Here is a 22,954-nt window from a genome sequence, read left to right on the forward strand (position 1 = left end):
TGACAACACCAGTAATCACATTTCGTTTACTTTGGCAGTAGTGAGGGTCTTCATGAACGGATAGGTCAGCCTCAGGGCTTTTTCTTTCCTACTCTTACTTCAGTCCAGTTACTACATAAGCCTCATAGAAACACAAATTGGGAACTGCAGAATATAAGAAATAAAGACCTTTAGAGATGAAGTACAAGAGCAAATAACAACATTGAAAGAGGTAAATCATACAAGGTGGGATCAGAACTTGGTTGTCTTTTTGTTCTTAAGGATGTATTTCGCAGTGGTTGATGAGAGATTATGAGTATTATTTCCTCCTGAGCTGTTTCAACAAGGATTGCCTTACTAATCAATTTTTGATAATCACCTATAGTTTTCAGGGAATGCAGTCTTTTATTTGGGCAACAAGCAATTAGAGATAATTATGTTAAAGACCACTTACCATTTGCTATCAAAAATGAATGAGTAGTTATATCCTGAGAAGATTTTATTCCATGATATTTCTTAGAGTCTCAAAGCAATTAAATGTAGAGAAGTAAACCTAAATAAAGGGTTTTTCGTTAGTGGTTTGACCGTATATCAACTTACTGAGTTTGTTTACTTATTTATTTTAGTTTGGTTAAGTTTATTATTGTTTGCTATTAGGAAATAGCTTTGATATGAGTTGATCCTATATTACTCTGATTTTGGAGTGTTACACAATTCAGTATTGCATTTTATTTTATTACTCTGTTAAATATATATAAGTGATCTTTTTGGTAAATTACATTTTTAACTGAATGAAGATAATAACATTTAAACTGGACTCTATTTGTGTTTTCTCTTAGGTCTGAAAGAAAGTGCAGAAGAGATGGTCAAAAACAAATTGGAAGGAAAAGATAAACTGACCCCTTGGGAACAATTTTTAGAGAAGAAGAAAGAGAAAAAAAGACTGAAAAAGAAACAAAAGGTATCAGTGATACTTTTGGGTAAATATTTATTGAACAACAATCATTTATCAGAAGATAGCAGGTGCTCATTATCTGTTATCTTATAACCACTCACTAGAGTAGGCCTTGTTATCACAATTTTAAGAAAGAAGGTGAAAATCCGATACCATAAGTGTTTTCTGCAAAGCTACATAATGAGGTACAAATCCTAATCGAAGCCCAGAGCCACTTTAACTACTGTGCTCTAGTATTTTACATTTATATACTACCTAAATAAAAGGTAGCTTACCTGATACCTACATATAAAACAGTTTGGTTCTGTTTCTATTTTTGAGAAAGAAATATGTATACAGATTCTTCCACTTGAGGATATACACATTTAGAAATTTTTAACATGAGTGAATTTTTGTCTACATTTCTTAACCTGCATTTTACATTTTTCAGTATTTTTTTAAACAATTTTTTTTTTTTTTAATTTTTTTTTATACTTTATTTTTGAGGCAGAGAGAGACAGAGCATGAGCAGGGGAGGGTCAGAGAGAGGGAGACACAGAATCTGAAACAGGCTCCAGGCTCTGAGCTGCCAGCACAGAACCCGATGCGGGGCTCGAACCCATGAACTGCAAGATCATGACCTGTGCCGAAGTCAGATGCTTAACCGACTGAGCCACCCAGACACCCCTACTTTTCAGTATTAATCATATGGATCTTTTAACATCTTGTCATTAAATCTCTTTAATTAAAGATATTTCCTCTGTACTAATAGGTTGTCTTGAAAAACTTGATTTGACTCCCATTATTTGGGGATAACATCTTTTTCACTCAGTCCTTAATAATAACAGAGGCAACTTAATGGTTTTTGCTGCCAGAAATGCTTTCTTATCACTGAAATGTAGCATTCTAGCAGTACAGTTAGTGCCTTAAGATAGTATCAGTAATCACAGAATTTTGCAACTTTAGTAATCTTAAAAGTTAGTTCTAGTTCAACCCTAATGCTTTATAGTTGTTGAAAATTAAGTGATTCATCTGTAGAAACACAGCTAATTAACGGCCAAAGCTGAGACCAGAATCCAGGTCTCTCACTCCAGTGTCCTTTATACTATATGGTATTCTCTATATATACTACATAAGCAGCTGTGACTTTCAGTGCTTGTGAAGATAGAGGGCTGCAAAATTGAATGATGCACTGGAGGGATTTTTAATGCTCCTCTATTTAGTCAGTGTTTCTAGAAGTAGATAATAAAATGAGGAAAAGGGTAAGAGCCCTGTCCCCCCTCTTCCTTAGAACTTCTTTTAAAACTAAGCAGGAAGTAAAATATCTTCTAAATGGAATAATTTCACAAGTTATTAAGCCATCCGTGTACTGTAAAACTTATAAGTGGGTCTTTTTTGGGTCAATAAAGTAGTCACTTGTTTCTGAGACCGTTAGTAGCTATTCTCTTCTATTTTCATTTGCTGGGCACTTTGAGCTTATCGTGTGCTTTTACTCTTTCTCTTCTTCATTGGGCTTAGCCTGGAATCATTTTATTACTACCATTAAAAATATTTGTTGAGGGGCGCCTGGGTGGCTCAGTCAGTTAAGTGTCCGACTTCTACTCAGGTCATGATCTCACTGTCCGTGGGTTCGAGCCCTGTGTCAGGCTCTATGCTGACAGCTCAGAGCCCAGAGCCTGCTTCAGATTCTTTGTCTCCCTCTCTTTGCTCCTCCCCCCATTCGTGCTCTGTCTCTCTGACTCTCAAAAATAAATAAAAGTTAAAAAAAAATAAAAATATTTGTTGAGTGCCATTTTGTTCTAGGTGCACTGTTCTATACTGGATCAGTGCTGGATTCTAGCAGATCCTTTCCATCCACAGGTTCTCATATACAGAGGAATTTCAAGAATTTCCTTCATGTTAAAAATATTTTACCCCTTTTCCTTGCTGTGACTTCAGTTTTGACATTGAAAAGTTATTATTGAAGAAATATATATTTCTTCAATATATATATTGAAGTTATATATTGAAGAAATGAAAATGTGTTTATATGCAATAGTTGGTGCCGCTAAAGTTTAAATCTAAAAACAGTTGAAGAAATATGTGAATAGATATGTGTTATTCCATATTCTCTTTGTTAGAAGTCTTTTAATACTACTGAATCTATTTTAAGAGTTTGATTAAAAAAAATTCATAGAAGCTCTTATTCTTAAACGGATATGAATATCAAAATGAATACTTTTTAGGGCTTGATGAGTCGTCTTTAGGATGCAGGATAATGTTTAACAATATGTAGTCTAAATTTTTTTGTTAAAATGACTCACTTTTTTAGATTCCTGGAGATAGCCTCAATCTGGTTTATCTGACCTCAGTTCACATATGTCCTACTTATTTTATAGGCTTGATTTTTTTTTTTAATGTTTTTTATTTATTTCTAGGAGAGAGAGAGAGAGAGAGTAAAATGACTCACTTTTTTAGATTCCTGGAGATAGCCTCAATCTGGTTTATCTGACCTCAGTTCACATATGTCCTACTTATTTTATAGGCTTGATTTTTTTTTTTAATGTTTTTTATTTATTTCTAGGAGAGAGAGAGAGAGAGAGAGACAGCGTGAGCAGGAGAGGGTCAGAGAGAGAGGGAGTCACAGACTGAAACAGGCTCCAGGCTCTGAGCTGGCAGTCAGCACAGAGCCCGACGCGGAGCTCGAACCCACGAACCGCGAGATCATGACCTGAGTGAAAGTCGGACGCTTAACCGACTAAGCCACCCAGGCGCCCCTTATAGGCTTGATTTTAATTTAAGTATTCTAATTTAATAGATAGTCTGTTCAAATTTGATTAGGAAAAATATTAACCAACACATTTGCTTAAAAATAGCCAAAGAGTTTTCAAGAGTGGATTATAGACATAACAAAATAATTGCTAAAACTGATAAGAACAGGGGCTTCATTAAACTTTCCTTACTACTTTTGTATATGTTATAATTTTCATAATAAAAAAATCACATTCTTTACCCAGCAAATAAATTGTTATAAATAATTATTTAAATGATATTCCACAATGTATAAATTCAAGCTGTTGGTAGTCACTGCCATTTATCAATTTTGTGAGAGATAAAGCCACCTCTTCACTCGTCACCCACATAAAAGTGTTCTCTTTTGAATGTCTGTATCATTTCATTTTTGCCTCTTCTAGTACTTCCTGTCTTAAACTGCTAATACTAACTTATGTGTCTGTTTACATGTCTGGATTTTTTTATAGATTGTAAAATTTTTATTTGTTTTATGATTTTTTAATCAATTTATTTATTTTGAGAGAGAGAGAGAAAGAGTGTGAGTCGGGGAGGCACAGAGAAAGAGAGAGAGACAATCCCAAGCAGGCTCCACACAGGTGGCGCAGAGCCCAACACCAGGCTTGAACTCACAAACCGTGAGATCTGTGACCTGAGTCAAAATCAAGAGTTAGATGCTTAACCTACTGAGCCACCCAGGTGCCAGATTATAACATTTTTAAAGACAGAAACCATGTATCTGATAACTTTCACTTCTTTCAACAACCCGACATAGTTTTATGCATTTGTTAAATATTCCATAAATATTTGTTGAGCAAACAAAAGAATGACACAGATGGGAGTTATTTTACAAACTAATTTTAAAACTGGTTTAATTCTAGATTGAACTACTTGACTGAAAAGAAATAAGATGTAGTATACATATTTATAGATCTATGTATACACACAAAATAGAATGTTACTCAGTGATCAAAAAGAATGAAATCTTGCCATTTGCCACAACATGGATGGAACTAGAGTATATTATGCTAAGCAAAATAAGTCAGAAAAATACAAATTTATGATTTCACTGATGTGAAATTTAAGAAATAGAACAGACGAACACAGGGAAAGGGAAGGAAAAATAAGATTAAAACAGAAAGGGAAACAAACCCTAAGAAACTTAAATACAGAGAACAAACTGACAATTGCTGGAGGAGAAGTGGGTGGGGAGATAGGCTAAATGGGTTGATGGGCATTAAGGAGGGCACTTTTTGAGATGAGCACTGGGTGTTTATATAAGTGATGAAATTTCACGATATGTTAACTAACTTGAATTTAAATTAAAACAAATAATACTTATATAAAAAAAGAAAAAAAGATAGGATTTTTTCCTCATGGTTCTTGTAATAAACTATGTATTTTTATATTCAACATTAAGGCTCTTGCTGAAGAAGCCAGTGAAGATGAACTTCCCTCCGATGTTGATTTGAATGACCCATATTTTGCTGAAGAAATTACAAAATTAGGTAAGCCAGCCCACATTTGAGTTTTAATTGGAATTTAAAGAAGAAAGGTGACATGGGTAGAAATAGTGTAAATGACTCATAATGTCTTAAAATTCCTAGAATTTGTGTCACTCTTTTAGTGACTGTATGCAGGTCTGTCCTTTGGGGTATAAACATCTATCCAGTTACGAAAGGTCAACATATGAATAATTTCATTATAGGAAGCTTTTGGTGATGTGATTGATTTAATGGTTTACTAGGGATCTCTTTTTTGGAAATTTCCTTGTAGACAGATTGACTATAAAAGGATAAGGGGAAAGGAAATCATCTTCTGTGTTTTCACTGCTTTTTTATGACACATCTACTCTAGGTCATTACAAAGGCTGTGAAATAGTGACAATGTGAAATAAATTTGTTTATGTGGAAGTATATATAAATTTATTTTAATTTTTACATGGTGGTGTAGTATGAAAGCTTTTCTGCTCAAATATACAAAAACATCTATGTTCTATTTTATCCATTTTTATATTTATCCTGCTTCATCATTGTAGATGAAAGCCAGCTTCCTTCCTTTTTACCTTGGATGACTAAACTATCTGGTATTTGATTTCCTATATCCAAGGAGCTTTATTTCCATTACTTATGCACTGCTCATTCTTTCCTGAATGCTTTCATTCTTACTTTTTTGGTATGTGTAAATGTGTGTGGTAAAGGTCAGGTCATACATAGACAAGGCAGTGCAGAGACTACTGTAAGCATTTTCCATTTGTTCTCATGCATTTTGGCTTTTTCCTGATCGGAATACCACACACACAAACTCCAAAAGGCTTGCTCCTGGAGCAACTCCAAGCTGGCATTGTAAAGAGAAGGATTTGATGAAGTTTCCCTGCTTCTTGTCCCTGGTAACTAGTGGCCAGAATAGTTCTCAACAGGAAAGTCAAAATTGTTCAAAATTATTTCCTGGTTGTTACAGCCTTTTAGCACTGACATTTTATTGATGAAAAAGGAGATCAAGATGAATTAAGTCTATTATAGGATGTCAGATTCTTAGGAATTGGAAAGGGAAATGGAAACTTAGCATATTCTGCTTTTTATCATACCTGAGCGGTCATTTCTAGAAGATGATGGATTTTAACCTTATACTCTGAACTCAGAAAGCCAAGTTTATAACGGAGAAATGCAAAGCATTATAGTTTCCTTGTTCTCATTCCAAAGTGCTTCATTTGGCATGTACAGTCTGGTCAGATTGTAGAACTCAGGGCAGGATTCAAAGAGTAAGTTAAATTGTTTGATGGCTTGGGGTGGCTCGTGTCTTGGAATCAGCACATGTAAATTGTGAATAAACTCTCTAAAGGTAGTAGCAGAAGTTCCAAAGAAAAGTAAGATAAAATTTGTTTGCTTTCAATATACTTTTGATTTCAGAATATATTCTGAGAGTAATCTGGGTTGAAGTTGTTTCTTTAAAGGAAAAAGAAAAACAGAATTTTTTTTTTACATAAATTTTAGGATGAAAAAATGGTATCTTGCCATGTTTGTTTATTCATTCTATCAGTAAGTATTACCTACTAGGTGCTGGACATTCTGCTAGGCTAGAGATACAGCAGTAATAATACAAGCAAGGTTACATTTCTTGGGAAATCTATGGTAGTATTAAGACATGCTAAACAGGTAAACACATAAGAATATTATAAGAATATGGTCAGTGTTTTAAAGAAAATAGGGTAAGGCAGTGTCTAGGTGGCTCTGTTGGTTAAGTGCCTGACTCTTGATTTTGGCTCAGGTCATGATCTCATGGTTTGTGGGTTTGAGCCCCACTCTGCACTCACAGCACAAAACCTGCTTGGGATTTTCTCTCCCTCTCTGTCTTCCCCTTCCCTGTTCTTTCTCTCTCTCTCTCCCCCTCTCAAATAAATAAACTTTAAAGAAAATAGGGTAATATAGAGGATAAAACTTGGAGGAAGGAAGAGTAGTTTACTTTAGACACAGGAGGCAAAAAAGGCTTTCCCAAGGTGGTGACATTTGGCTAAGACCTGTAGAATAAGAAGTTAAGCATAAAGAGCATTGCAAACAAGGGAAAAGTAGGTAGAAAGGCTGTGAGGTGAGAAAGAACTTGTGTTGAAAGACCCAATGTGGCTGGAAAATGGTCAGAGGAGTTTGATATGAGGCCAGGCTGGGACACAGGATCAGCCCTATGTGGCGTTGTGTCATGGCAACACATTTGGATTTTACTCTCCTGACAGCAGGAAGCCACTGAAGGCCTTTAAGCAAGAACGTGACATGATCTGGTATGTATTCTGGTTCCTGTGAAGAGAACAGATTGAAAAAAAGACATTGGTACGAGCTGGGAGACCAGGCTTTTCAAGAGGCGATGTTGGTTTAGACAGCATGCCAGTAATGAAATTGGAAGGAGAAAAGTAAATGGAATTCTAGATATATTTTGGACATACACTTGCAGACTTATTTGAATAAGGAAGAAATTTAGCATAACTCTAGATTTTTGCTGTGAATCTCTAGAAGAATATTCTTCCATTTAGTGAGTTAGAAAGGAATGTAGCAACAGTAGGTTTGGGTGGGAGGTAAGGTCACCAGGTCCATTTTGGGTAGAATCACTTTGAGATATATTAGGTTACATTTATAAAGGAGTCTGCGTGATCAGCTGAGAAGTCAGTGCAGATATAAACTTAGGAATCAGTAGCATGTAAATAGTATTTCAAACCATGGAACTTAAAGTCAAAAGCATTGGTAAGAGAAGAGGATGCAGGATTGGGCTCTCAGGTTGGATAAAGCTTACACAAGGTACTGTTACTCTGTCATACTGGAGAAGGTACTACTTGGAAGGTAGGGAGAAAGTTGAAAAACCTGAGAAGGAGCAGCTCTGGAATAGGAGGAAAAGCATAAGTATTTGGAAGGGTGTATAGTTCAAGCCCCTATGGTTGAGCAGGACAGAGACATTTTAAGCCAGATGGACTTGGATACGTTTGTAACACCTTTGCCCTTGGCAATCCCATAGAGCTAAACTTACATACTCTTCAAAATATGGTGGAATTGAGTTCATTGATTAATGCCAGACTTGGTGTTTTGCTGGGTTAGGAGCCAGTGTGAGTACTAGAAATCTTTTCTCACTTTTTCCTTCTGTTTTTCCCCTACACTATAAACCTGCTATATTTTTTTCTATTTTATTTCCAAACTACAAACTTGATATCAAATGAGTTTCAAAAATATACTGTATTTCTAGAATGAGTTAAAAATTAATTTTTTCTCTTAGAAACGAAATACAGTTGACCCTTGAACAACATGGATGTGAGCTGTGAATCCACTTATACTTGGATTTTTTTTTTGTAAATGTAGTATAGTACTATAAATGTATTTTTTCTTCCTTAGGATTTTCTTAATATATTTCTTTTCTCTGGATTATTTCATTATAAAACTATAATATGTAGTAGGTACAAATATACAAAATATGGGGGTGCCTGGGTGGCTCAGTCTGTTAAGCTTATGACTTTGGCTCAGGTCATGATCTCACGGTTTGTGGGTTCGAGCCCTGCGTCGGCCTTTGTGCTGACAGTTAGCTCAGAGCCTGAGCCTGCTTCGGATTCTGTGTTTCCCTCTCTCTCTGACCCTCCCTTGCTCATGCTGTCTCTCTCTCAGAAATAAATAAAAAATATTTAAAAAATTATATAAAAAATTAAAAAACCAAATATACAAAATATGTGTTAATCAACTCTTTATGTTATTGATAAGGTCTCTGTCTAGTAGACAGTAGGCTATTAGAAGGTATAGGGCTGCCTGGGTGGCTCAGTCAGTTAAGTGTCTGACCTCAGCTCAGTTCACGGTCTCACAGTTTGAGTTCGAGCCTTGCATTGGTCTCTGTGCTGACAGCTCAGAGCTTGGAGATTGCTTCGGATTCTCTGTCTCTCTCTCTCTCTGCCCCTCCCTTGCTTGTGCTCTGTTTCTGTTTCTCGAAACATTTTTTAAATTTTTTTTAAAAAAGGTATGTATGGATTTTCACCCATGTGGGGGAATAGGAAGGGACAGGTCAGTGCCCCTAACTTCTGTGTTGTTAAGGTTTCGACTGAATTGGAAAAATTTGTTTATTATCTAATTGCATAAGCTCTTTAATAAGACCTTTTTTAATAAGTAGTAGTGAAATAAAGTACATCACATGTAAATATACCCTATTAAAACATACCTTTGTCTTGACAACCTAAATATTTGATCAACAATAGACTACCATGAACATCTAATAATATGGTATACATACTTGATTCATTCAAGCAGAATGACGAGTGCTTATATGCTGCTTGCATATGTTGGCTTACAGTTTTAAAATGATTTTATATGCATTCTGTCTTCTAATCCAGACTTCAGCCCATTTTACAGATGAGTAAATTGAAACTCAAAAAACATAGTTGAATTGCCCAAGGACCACTGGTAAATGGTACTTAATGGGATTTCTTTCCTTTTTGTAACTCTGTAAGTACGTTGTGAAGGCCAAAGCCAGAGCCAGGACTCATGTGTATAAGAGGTAGATATAGGGAATTGCTGGATTTCCAAGCAAAGCTGGAATGCCCAGGTCCAGAGGATGATTGACAGACTTGTATCTGTTAATCTTGGAACTTGCTACAAAAACAGTGAATTGCAAGGGGGCTTTATCACTCCAATCTGGTCAGTACTGAGACCGCATTTGCCCTCCAGTGAATTCTTTTAACTATTCTCCTAAGAAGTACTCAGCTAAACCCTCTGGAGGAAGCTTTTTATGAGAACACTTCCCAGACATTCCAAGTAATGGAATATGAAATTTTCTTTACAGATATTCCTTTTACAGGTCAAATTTTTTGTAACAAATCCTTTTACATAGATGTATTCTGTTACATTTCTTTGCTTACAGAGATAGTAGCCTCAGTAAGGATTATTTAGATTTATTTTTTGAAGTTAACATCTGATTTCGAATCTCTGTCAGTGTATTAGAATCATACATATGTACTTTTCACAGCAGTCCCAGGACATGTGGTTTCTTACTTGCCAGAAAGTTTACTAAAAACAAATATAACATTTCAGAACAGGGACTTTCATTTCCCTCGTACTCTTAAATGACTTAGGTCTGAAAATTTTCCAAGGAGGAAAAAAAATGTTTTTTTTTTTCTAAATTAAGATGTATTCTCTTAATATGATCTTGTTAACAGTGCAACAGTGCAGGAAGGATCTCTACACATTATTTTTCTTCTGACTAAACAGTTCAGGCCAGCAGAGTAAGTTCTTTGTGAACAAAAAAATTTTCATCATGCTAAAATTGGATATCATTTTCAGCCCTGACCATTTTGAAAATTCTTTTTTCCTGCTTTGCTACAATCTTTCTTTCAAGTTTATTTTTATGACTTTTCACCAGGTTGTTATAAAATCTGGAACAGTTCGTTGTGGGTTCTTTGAAATTATTTCCCACAGTTGTTAGGAAGATCTTTATCTCCTTTGTGTATTAATCATATACAGCCTGTTTTTTTCCTACCACAGAATGATCTTCTGTGTACATCACTTGTCCATTTACTTCAAAAGGAACTCTTGCCTTGAGAACATAGGAGTAGAGGTAAACTTAGGGTGTGGAAGTCAAACCCTAAGAAAGTAAAACCCTGATGATGTTCATATAGATATAGATATATAGATACACATACTTTAAAATAGAGAAAATGTTACAATCTGAAAGTAGATACATCATTTCCTGGAGAACATTTGAGACCGGAACAATAAAGATCTTCACTTTAGGAAGAAGGGGTGTCTTCAAATACTTCTTCCTGGAAGTGTAGACAGATGCCTTGGTAGCACTGAGGGGTGAACCCAAGCAGCACTTTTATGCTGGCATTTTCTGTCAGCTAGGTATGGCTGCACAAGTACAACAGGGACTTCATGCACATGGAGCAGTTTCTAAAGCCTCTCTCCACTTTAGGCTTTGTTTTTCCTGTTATCCCTCATTAGCTGTAGTTATTCAACCATGTTATGTAAATTTTATTTTAGTATTTCACAACAAGATGCATTTTTTTATGTTTATTTTTTTATTTTTTATTTTTATTTATAATTTTTTTGAGGAGCAGGGAAGGGGCAGAGAGAGAGAGGAAGACACAGAATCCAAAGCAGGCTCCAAGCTGTTAGCACCAAGGCCGATGCAGCAATTCAGGGCTCAGGCCCACAAACTGTGAGATCATGACCTAAGCCAAAGTCGGATGCCTAACCAACTGAGCCAGCCAAGCGCCCCACAAAATGCAGTTTAAATGGAAAGAGTTGTTAGAAGGAGAATGACATTTGATAGTGAAGGAGTGTAGCTTAGTAATTAACAGTAGAGAGCCTGAGCTGGACTGCTCAGGTTTAAATCATGGTTCCTTCACTTACTAAACTTGAGAGAATTACTTAATCTCTCAGTGCTTTGGTTTCCTCATCCACAGAATGAAGACTATAACAAATAATAGAATCTACCTATTAGCTTTGTTGCAAGGATTAAATTAGTTCATATATATAAATTGAAGAGAACAGTGCTACTGCCTATCACAATAGTAAGTGCTATGTGAGCTTAGAAACCATTGGTTTCTCTTAGTTGGAACTACAGAACACAACTTAGCCAAAGAAGACCGTATTCAGCAGTTCAGAAAAGATTGGCATTATGTAATAACACCCTAGAGCAACAGAACATGTCTTTGTAGATTCTGAATGACCTTTCTCATTACACTAGTGTTTCATACTTCAGTACCCTGACACCAATTCCCTTTGCATCTCTCTCACGCCAACAGATGCAAAATAGGAAGAAAAAAATCAGGCATCAGCATGATCACCAAGGAGCCCAGGACATCTTATGTATTTGTAGTCAGACTATCATAACAATAATAGGAAGCACTTTATAGCACTATGTGTTAGCTATTAACTGACCTCTTCACATTTACTAATTTATTTAGTCCTCACAGTAACCCATGAAGTAGGTACTGTTATTATAATCCCCATTTTTACAGACAAGGACACAGGCCCAAACTGCCACAACAAAGTGTGGTACAGTGCCTTTAATTGCTATGTATGACTGCCTGTTACTCAGGATGAAAACATCTCATCTAACAACTTGTCGTCTCCAGAAGTCCCTGAGTCCCTAGAAATATAAGCAGGGTGCCAATAAGGAGCCATTTTTACCATAAATAGTTTTCCCCAATAATAGCACTAGTAAGTTAACCAAAGATCCAGTCTGTTTCATTTTCCAGATGACTTTTTTATATACAGAAATTTTAAGTGTTTATATACTAAAATCACATTTTTGTGTATTATTTCTTCTATTGTTCTTATGCTAAGAATATATTTCTTCTATTTAAGGTCTGATAACTGTTCTCCTGAATTTCTCTTAGATGTTATTCCCTCTCCCCCCTTAATGTTTAACTCTTTAATCCATCTGCATTATTTTCCTGTACATTATAAGATGATGCTGTAACTCAGTATTTTACCCAGAATAAAGTAAGTTGCCCAGTACTAGTTATTCAGTAATCCCTTCTTTTCCCAGTGATACATGGTGCTGCATTTTATTAAATACTAAGCTACACTGTTCTGTTTTGTGAATGGATGTTGAATATCAAATGCATATTCTATATCTATTAAAATGATCTTGTGATTTTTCTTTTTTAGTTAATGATGTAATCATATATTACATTCAGAAGAAATTCCTTCTTTATAATATTCATTCACCTCATTCTGATGTATTTATTTTATTCACATCTATAGTCATCACTCATTAATATTTTTTTACTGTCTTTAGTTTCTATACATTTATTAATAACATTATCCCTAGATATCTTGCTTTTTTTTTTTCCTAGCATTAACAGAAGGTTATGAATAGTCTTACAGTTTTCCCCCCTTCTGTGTTGATTTGTTGTGACAGGTATAAAAGAAAAGAAAAAATCAATGAAATCTACAAAAGATGGCACATCTCCAATGGAAGAAGCTGAAATAGAAAGACAAAAGGTAAAACATGATCATTCTTTTTTTTTTTTTTTTTTTAATGCTTTATTTATTTCTGAGAGAGAGCATGAACAGGGTAGGGTCATAGAGAGATGGAGACACAGAATCCGAAACAGGCTCCAGGCTCTAAGCTAGCCATCAGCACAGATCCCAACGCCGGGCTCGAACCCATGAACCGTGAGATCATGACCTGAGCTGAAGTCAGATGCTTAACCGTCTGAGCCACCCAGGCGCCCCAAAACATGATTCTTACATGCTTAGTGGATAATTGATATGTACAATTTAAATGAAGTTGTCTACATGAGTTTCTAGTGTCCCTAATAAAAATATAACTTAAAAAATAAAATATAAAATATAAACATAAAGTATAAAAAGCAAGATATAAAATATAACAATATTACTAAGTTATAAAACACATTAATTAAATATTTTAGCAGTGAAGTTTTTAAGTACAACCTTTTTCCCAAACGTTTTTCCAGCTAGTACAAAGTTGAAATTTATGCCAAACCTAAGGCATGCCCCTCTTTGATTAAGAGGAAAATAACACGTTATTAAAAATTCTTACTCTGGGGCACCTGGGTGGCTCAGTTGGTTAAGCGTCTGACTTTGGCTTAAGTCATGATCTTGCGGTTTGTGGGTTTGAGCCCCACATCAGACTCTGTGCTGACAGCTCAGAGTATGGAGCCTGCTTTGGATTCTGTGTCTCCCTCTCTCTGCCCCTCCCCTGTTCACTGTCTGGCTCACTTGCTCGCTCTGTCTTTCAAAAATAAACAGTAAAATTTTTTTTAATTCTTACTGTAACTAAGACCAAAAACGCTACTATTAAAACCTTAAAATAATATTGCCGTAAGTTTTAATTCAATCCAAATCTGTCCTATAATTCAGACTCTGCTTTTGTGTTGTCAAGTGCTAAGTTCTCATTACGTAACGAACATAAATTTAATGTATAAAAGTAAAATCTTACTTGAAAATACAGTGACCCTTATGTTTCAGTGACTCCAAAGACCCATGGTGCAGATTCACATGTATTAATTTTTGTTGAGGTAGGAATTGGAGTCAACAGTGTCTGTATGACTGATGTTCATGTTACTGCCTGGGAGTGAGCCCGACTGGTCACCGAAACTCTGTACCATAATGCATCTCTTCTATCCTCCATTTATTGCACATAACAGTAATGCTCATAAAGAAGCACAAAGAAAATCTTTCTTTTGTTGAAAGTGACTTTAAAAAAGAAAGCCAACTGAAGGTGCCAGTGAGGAAAGTCAAAGGAAATTAAAGCAATTTAAATGGGAGTATAGGATCATTCACAAAAGCCTGGCAGCATATTTTCTCTAGTACACATGGTTTGTTTACTCAGTTCCTCAAGATTTCATGTTTAATCCCATGGTTAGTAGAAAATGCCACTGTTTATCGGAAACAGACATAATAGATTTCAGAAGCAAATATTAAGATCCTGCCTTTATAGAAATGTATCAGTGTTAAAAAAGTAAAAGTAAAAGAAGAAAAAGAAAGAAGAAATACCTTGCTGTTGAAGCACATATTTGGAAAGAGTAGTTTGTGTCACAAAAAGAACAAAGTGAAAACGAGAAATATTTATTTGGGGGATTTGGGGACTCTCCTACAGCCTATTAACCAGTTATAATAAGTGAAATGTCTGGCTTTTAAATATAAACTTTCACCTTTCTCAGAATTCCTCTTGATGATGCATCTAAAAAATTTTACCTTGTTGCTCTATAAAGATCTTCGGGTTTCTTTATGAGTTTTGGTAATCCACAATCAGTTTATAGATGACACATGTTGTTCCAGAGCATTAATGACCGGGTTCTCCTTTCCCAGAGGGGATATCTGTGCCCCATCTTCTGCTTGGGGGAAAAAAAAGCACTGTTGTATGTTGTGATGTTGTGTATCTTTTTTTTCTCTCAACAGGCTGAAATGGCTCTGCTCATGATGGATGAGGAGGAAGAGAGCAAGAAACACTTCAATTACAATAAGATTGTAGAGCATCAGAATCTAAGCAAAAAGAAGAAAAAACTGCTGATGAAAAAGAAGGAATTATTAGAGGATGACTTTGAGGTAACAAGGGACAAAAGTCATTAGCTTCTTATGGCTGGTATTGAATTTAAAGTCAGTTCTTGAGCGGTGCCTGGGTAGCTCAGTCAGTTGAGCCTCTGACTTCGGCTCAGGCCATGATCTCACGCTTCGTGGGTCCGAGCCCAGCATCGGGCTCTGTGCTGACAACTAGCTTAGAGCCTGAAGCCTGTCTTCAGATTCTGTATCTCCCTCTCTCTCTGACCCTCCCCTGTTCATGCTGTCTCTATCTCTCAAAAATAGATAAAACATTAAAAAAATAATAATTAAAAAAAAAATAAAGTCAGCACTGGAGAGGAGCACTGAGCACAACCAGAGTTAGCCTGAAATGTTTTAAGGGCCCATAGCAGAGCCAAAGCTACCATCTTTTAGTCCAAAACAGCCAGTTCATCCCAGCGTGGATCAAATCACTGCTTATGTAGCTGAGTACCAGGTGCAGTATTGGCTTGTCTTTTGGTAGCCCTATTGCACCAAAAATACCTAGCTTTTAACGTTACAGTGACCTGCAGTGTGATGCTCACAGTGAGAAAGATATGCATACTCAAACTTGATTGAAATTTAGCAGGTTCATGTCACGTCATATCACTATGTACAGTGGCCACTGCAGTAGGCCATACCTTTTTCATTGCTATACCTCTTGTTTCCATCACTCCCTCTTTTCCCTAGTAAGTACGTATTCCTAATAGTCACATAGGCCCTGTGTGTGAGTTTGATTGAGCCTATACAAAAAAATCTATAAACAGCAGTCAGCAACTACTTAATGACTTCCTAGAGTAGGCCTTAAAATTCCATTGAAGATCTGTGGGAAACAGTTTTCTAATGAATCAATACAAAATGCTCACATTTGAATTTATATAATGAATAACTCACTTCCATAATTTGACCCCATTTCGGGCCTTCTGATTTACTAATTTAATTATTTGTTTTTCCTTTGCATTTGCAGGTAAATGTTAAGGATGCACGGTTTCAGGCAATGTATACTTCCCACTTGTTCAACTTGGATCCTTCAGATCCTAATTTCAAGAAAACAAAAGCTATGGAAAAAATCCTTGAGGAGAAAGCCCGGCAGAGAGAACAAAAAGAACAAGAACTTACTCAGGCAGTAAAGAAAAAAGAGAGTGAAATTCAAAAGGAATCACAAAAGAGGTCCATTGATCCTGCCTTATCAATGTTGATTAAATCTGTAAAAAACAAAACAGAGCAATTTCAAGCAAGAAAAAAACAAAAAGTCAAATAGCTGTTTGTTGTTTCTTTTTGGATTGAGAATGTGTTCTCCTAAAGTGTACTGAAGTGATAGAGGGAATATTTATTGGGAACAAAGCAATCTTTCAAGAATATGAATAAAATACAATTGTAAAATTTCTCCCTCATATAGCAGTTTGACTTAATTGTGGATAGTTGACAGATTTGTTCTGTATATTTCCAGTTTAATCGTAATGAATTTAATTAAACTGAAATAATGATTTATAAAACTTTTGTATTTTATGAAATGGAGTAATACTTGTAGTAAATTACTCTCGGTCTAATTTTTTAAAAGATTGTTTACAATTCTATGTTAAAAATAGAGCAGTGCCCAGTTATTAAGCCTGAATAAGAGTTAGGAACAATTTGAAAAAATATATATATATATATGCAATACGTTTAATTTCTCTGGAAAAGGAGGCAGGATTAGGTACCTATGTAAATAATTTATTTTTTTGGCCATAATGGATAGAAGCCAATAACTTCATTGTGTGTTCATGTTTATTATAGTTTGTTTATGAAATTAATTTGTAAATAAAAGTAAAATATTTTATTTTTTGTAGCACTGATTTATTTAATTTTATGAGCCTTAAATAAACCACTCTCTGAAAAATACCTGAAAAATTGACTAAGAGAATAACTCTATGAAGAGGCAGTTTCAGGTTTGCATTGCTCATAATTGTATTTGAAATGTTCATGAGCTCTGCAATGATTTTTCTATTTGTAGCAACAGAAAATTCTTCTGTCTGCCCTTCAGATTTTTGGAATGCTTATAAGCGTGGATATGCTGCTGTAGAGCTTTAAGGATTCTTAATTCTTTTTAAAATTAAATTAAAACACACCTTTAAGGCCTTAATACCCCGATCTCCTCTGGTCTAGGTTTTATAAACTATTAACGATTTAGAGAGGAGAATTAGATATACTATGTAAATAAAATAAAAACGGTCACTTAGAACTAATTATAAATACGGTAACTTCTGAAAGGCAGTAGGAGTTTAGACAGAATTGTGGTAAATAGTAAGCTTGACATTTTTGGTATAAATATTCAAGCCTGTTAATGTAGTATGTGTTTTTAAGAATAAAAGGATGTAAAACTCAGATATCAAGATAATGACATATAAACAGTCTCTAAAGGAAGAAAGAAAAAAAGAGGACATTGCTCATTATAACAGAAAAACGCAGAGGTATGTGTGTGTGTTTCATAAAGCACTGGCATTGTTAGGTAATTCAGCCAAATAAAGCAGTGTTCCTATTGATGGCTTCTGCGAACTTCCCAGTATTTATGTACTTATCATTGTAAGACCATGAATCTTAATATGTTTATAATTATTCTTATTTATGCAAAGAAAAAGACTTGTTTCCTTTAAACTATTTGATCATAATGTAGGAATTACTCAGGGTTTGATTTTAAGATTCCTCTGAAGCTTAGCCCTTTGCTTTTTGATTGGTTTGGTTTGGTTTTTTGTTTTTGAGTTCTGTTTTTAAGTCACTATTTTTAATTGTAAATCTCATGTTACTAATCAGGCACATAATTGCTTATAACAAATAAGTTGATCTTGTAAGTTATGCATAGCTCTGACTCCTTTTCTCAAATAGTTGATATTTTTTAGGTAGGGAAAAAATAAGAATAGCGTTATCAGGTACAGCATTAAATAAACATTCCACACCAAGAATGTGAGGATCTCAATAAAAAATTGCTAGTAGTAAAACTCAGGATAAAAAATGGACACTGTCAAAATTCAAACAATGTGAGAGTAGTTTGGGTGACCATTAAGGTCACGTTTATTTTGTTTCTTCTTGTTTTTTGTTGGTAATCCTTGATACCAAAACCAGACAAAGACAGTACAAATAGCAGTACAGACTGACATTGTTAGTATGTAGAAATGTGATTGCTTCTGGAGAATCTTTTCATAAATTTATACATAAAAATCCTCAAAATTAGCAAGTTGAATCCAAACATTATAAAAAGAATTATACACCATGACCAATGAATGGGGTATAATTTCCGGTACACAGAGCTGGTTCATTCAAACTCAGTTAACATAATCTACTATATTCACAAACCTAAGAAGAAAATTAAATGATCATATCAATTGATGAGATAAATTATCTGATAGTCTCACATCCATTCATGATCAATAATAGGTTTGGAATCGAAACTATCGAGTGTCTACAAAAAACCTAAAACTTACATACTTGTGAAATTTACATACTTGTGAAAGACTGAATGCTTTCCTAAGATTGAGAATGAAGCAACGCTCTCTGTTTTAACCCTGTCTGCTAGAAGTTTTCTGCATTATGATGGCTTTGACCCTGAAGCCTCACTGACCTTAGAGAAACTACCCCTCCCCATGCTAGCCAATTCCTAGAGATAGTAAATAACTGGTAAGCAAGCATGCCTTTCAAATGCAAACCAACCAATCCAGAGCCCATATCCTCAAACACCTCCTTTATTGGGCTTTTACACTCAGGGCTCTGTCCCCCTACCCTAATCACCTAGGTCCAGGAACCAGACAACTAGGAACAGCCCATATACCCTAAAGCCTACAGCAGATCCTAAACCTGCTTATCCCATCTTGCCCATCTCTCCCCAAAGAAACCAGAAGTAAAGCTCTTGCCCACATTTTCCACTGCCCTCTCTGCCTCTCTGTGTTCCTCTTTATGGCCCCTTTCTGTGACGTGCTATGCCTCCTCTTCTGAAGGAACATGAGTGTAAGGAACTTACATCATGACAGTCCTTTCCATGTCTGCTTGTCATATGTGTATAAACATCCCAGATATCCTTAAAACAATGTTCATCCTCACTACTCATTCAACACAATACCGAAAGTTCTAGCCATGGCAAGAAAAGAATTTAAAAAAAAAACAAAGATTGGAAAGAAAAATATAACTGCCCCAATTTGCAGGTGATATGATTGTCCATATTGGAATGATAGAAAATCCCAAGGAATTGGGAAGCCTGGGTTCAACTCTTGGTTTTGGCTCAGGTCATGATCTCACACGGTTCATGAGATGGAGACCCACATCAAAGCCTGCTTGGGATTCTCTTCCTCTCTGCTCCTCCCTCTCTCTCTCAAAATAAAAAATAATATTTTAAAAACCCTCAAATTAATAAATTAGTTCAGCAAGATTATAGGATACAATGTCTTGCACACAAGAATTAATCATTTCTATATATGGTACTAACAATGAAATATGAAAACGAACTAAAAACACAGTTGTTCTGGGGCGCCTGGGTGGCTCAGTCCGTTAAGAGTCCAACTTCAGCTTGGGTCATGATCTCGCAGTTCATGAGTTTGAGCCCCGCATCAGGCTCTGTGCTCACAGCTCAGAACCTCGAGCCTGCTTCAGATTCTGTGTCTCTCTCTCTCTGTCTAACCCCTCCCCAGCTCTGTCTCTCTCTCAAAAATATATAAACATTAAAAAAAATTCTTAAACACAGTTGTTCCAAAGAAAATAAAATAGGTAAAAATTTAGCAAAGCATGTACAGAATTTGTATGCTGAAAATGACAAAATGGTTAGGTTTATTCCTAAGTATCTTACGGTTTTTGATGCAACTGTAAATGAGATTGACTCCCTGATTTCTCTTTCTGCTGCTTCATTATTGATGTATAGAAATGCAACAGATTTCTGTACATTGATTTTATATCCTGTGACCTTACTAAATTCGTGTATTGGTTCTAGCAATTTTTTAGTGGAGTCCTGCAGGTTTTCTATGTAGAGTATCTTTGCAGATAGTGAAAGTTTGCCTTCTTCCTTGCTGATTTGGATGCCTTTTATTTCTTTTTGTTGGCTAATTGCTGGAGCTAGACTTCCAATACTATGTTTAATAACAGTGGTGACGATGGACATCCTTGTCTTCCTAAATGTAGAGGAAAAGTTCTGTTTTTCCCTATTGAGGATGATATTAGCTGTGGTTTTTTTCCTATATGGGCTTTATTATGTTGAGGTATGTATATTCCATCTACCCCTGCTTTGTTGAGGGTTTGTATCAAGAATAGATGTTGTGCTTTGTCAAAAGCTTTTTCTGCATCTATTGAAAGAATCATATGGTTCTTATCATTTCTTTATTAATGTGGTGTATCACATTGGTTGATTTATGAATACTGAACCACTCTTGCAACCCAGAAATAAATCCCACTTGATTATGGTGAATGATTCTTTTAATGTACTAGTGGGTTGAATTTGCTAGTATTTTATTGAGAATTTTTGCATCCATGTTCATCAGGGATATTGGCCTATAGTTCTCTTTTTTAGTGGAGCCTTTGTCTGATTTTGAAATCAAGGTAATGCTGTCTTCATAAAATGAGATTGGAAGTTGTCCCTCCATCTCTATTTTTTTTAATAGTTTGAGAAGAAATATTAACTCTTCTTTAAGTGTTTTGTAAAATTCCCCTATGAGACCATCTGGCACTAGACTTTTGATTGTTGGGAGATTTTGGATTGCTGATTCAATTTCTTTTTGTTGCTTGTTGGTTTAATAAAGTTTTCTTCCTGTTTCAGTTTTGGGAGTTTGTATGTTATGTTTCTAGGAATTTATCAATTTCTTCCATATTTTCCAATTTGTTGGTATGTAATTTTTCATAATATTCTCCTATAATTGTATTTCCATGATGTTGGTTGATTTCTCCTCTCTCATTTGTGATTTTATTTATATGGGTCCTTTCTTTTATCTTTGTGGTAAGTCTGGCTAGCAGTATTATTAATTTTATTAATTTTTTCAAAGGACCAACTCCCAGTTTCACTTATCTGTTCTACTGTTTTCTTTTCTATATCATTTATTCCTGCTCTAATCTTTATTATTTCTCTTCTTCTGCTGGCATTAGACTTCATTTGTTGTTCTTTTCCTAGGTCCTTTAGGTGTAAGGTTAGGTTGCTTATTTGAGATTTTTCTTGCTTCTTGAGGTAGATCTGTATTGCTATATGCATCCCTCTTATGACTGCTTTTGCTGCATCCCAAAGGTTTTGGATTGTCATGTTTTCATTTTCATTTGTTTCCTTGTATTTTTTAAATTTTCCTTGTATTTAAAAATTATTTTTTAATTTATTTAATAATTTTTTAATTATTTAACAAATTATTTTAAATTTGTTTCCTTGTATTTTTTTTAATTTCTTTAATTTCCTGGTTGACGCATTCATTCTTTACTAAGATGTTCCTTAACCTCCATGTATTTTTGATCTTTCCAAATTTTTTACTGTGGTTGACTTCAAGTTTCATAGCATGGTGGTTGGAATATATACATGGTATGATCTCCATCTTTGTACTTCTCGAGGCCTGATTTGTGACATAGTATGTGATTTATTCTGGAGAATGTCCCATGTGCACTTGGAAAGAATGTGTATTCTATTGCTTTAGGATGAAAAGTTCTGAATATATCTGTTAAATCCATCTGGTCTAGTGTATCCTTCAAAGCCATTGTTTCCTTGTTGTTTTTCTGCTTAGATGATCTATCTATTGATGTATGTCAGCTGTTAAAGTCCCCTACTATTGTATTATTATCAATGAATTCTTTTATGTTTGTTATTGATTGTTTAATACATTTGGGTGTTCCAAGTTGGGAGCATAAATACAATTGTTAGGTCTTCTCTTTGGATAAACCCCTTTATTATTATATAATGCCCTTCTTCATCTCTTGTTACAGTCGGGGTTAAAACTAGTTTGTCAGATGCAAATATTGCTACTCCAGCTTTCTTCTGATGTCCCTTTGCATGCTAAATATTTCTCCGTCCCCTCACTTTCCATCTGCTTGTGTCTTTAGGTCTAAAATGAAGTTTCTTGTAGGCAGCGTATAGATGGGTCTTGGTTTTTTATCCATTCTGACACCCTATGTCTTTTGAGTGGAGCATTTAGTCCATTTACATTCGGAGTCATTATTGATAGATAGGAATTTGGTGTCATTTTCTTACTTGTTTTGTCACTGTTTCTGGAGATTTTCTCTGTTCCTTTCTAGTCTTTGTTGCTTTTGATCTTTTTTCTCCACTCAAAGAGTCCCCTTTACTATTTCTTGCAGGGCTGTTTAGTGGCCACAAACCCCTTTAATTTGTGTGTGTCTGGGAAACTCTTTATCTCTCCTTCTATTCTGAATAATAGACTTGCTAGATAGAATATTTTTGGCTGCATATTTTTCCCATTTAGTACATTGAATATATCATGCCACCCCCTTCTGACCTGCCAGGTTTCTGTGGAGAGATCTGCTGCTAACCTTATTGGTCTTCCCCTATAAGTTAGAGACTCTTTGTCTTGCTGCCTTTAGGACTTTATATTTCGCAAATTTAACTACAATATGTCTCAGTGTTGGCTACTTTTGTTGATTTTGATGGGAATTCTGTGAGCCTCCTGGATTTCCTTCCCCATATGAGGGAAGTTTTCAACTATAATTTCCTCAAATAAACCTTCTGCCCCTCTTTTCTCTCCCTTCTTCTGGGACTCCCATGATACAAATGTCATTACACATGATAGAGTCACTGAGTTCCCTA

The 22,954-nt window shown here is 35.3% G+C and overlaps 1 protein-coding gene across 3 annotated transcripts in view; it reads left to right on the plus strand.

The window, feature by feature from the left end:
- The window catches only part of ESF1 (ESF1 nucleolar pre-rRNA processing protein homolog), a 74,796-nt gene extending 57,765 nt beyond the window's left edge, over positions 1-17,031 (plus strand). For all 3 annotated transcript variants that reach the window (XM_039219103.1, XM_039219101.1, XM_039219102.1), the window contains exons 10-14: positions 819-940; positions 5,103-5,190; positions 13,067-13,149; positions 15,073-15,219; positions 16,178-17,031. In XM_039219103.1, the coding sequence (XP_039075034.1) occupies positions 819-940; positions 5,103-5,190; positions 13,067-13,149; positions 15,073-15,219; positions 16,178-16,471 (734 nt within the window). In that variant the 3' untranslated portion in view covers positions 16,472-17,031. The remainder of the gene's footprint in view (positions 1-818; positions 941-5,102; positions 5,191-13,066; positions 13,150-15,072; positions 15,220-16,177) is intronic.
- The last annotated feature ends 5,923 nt before the right edge of the window (positions 17,032-22,954 follow it).

Source organism: Hyaena hyaena, unplaced genomic scaffold (assembly GCF_003009895.1).
Source record: "Hyaena hyaena isolate Hyena2069 unplaced genomic scaffold, ASM300989v1 scaffold_789, whole genome shotgun sequence".
NCBI classification, from domain to species: Eukaryota; Metazoa; Chordata; class Mammalia; order Carnivora; family Hyaenidae; genus Hyaena; species Hyaena hyaena.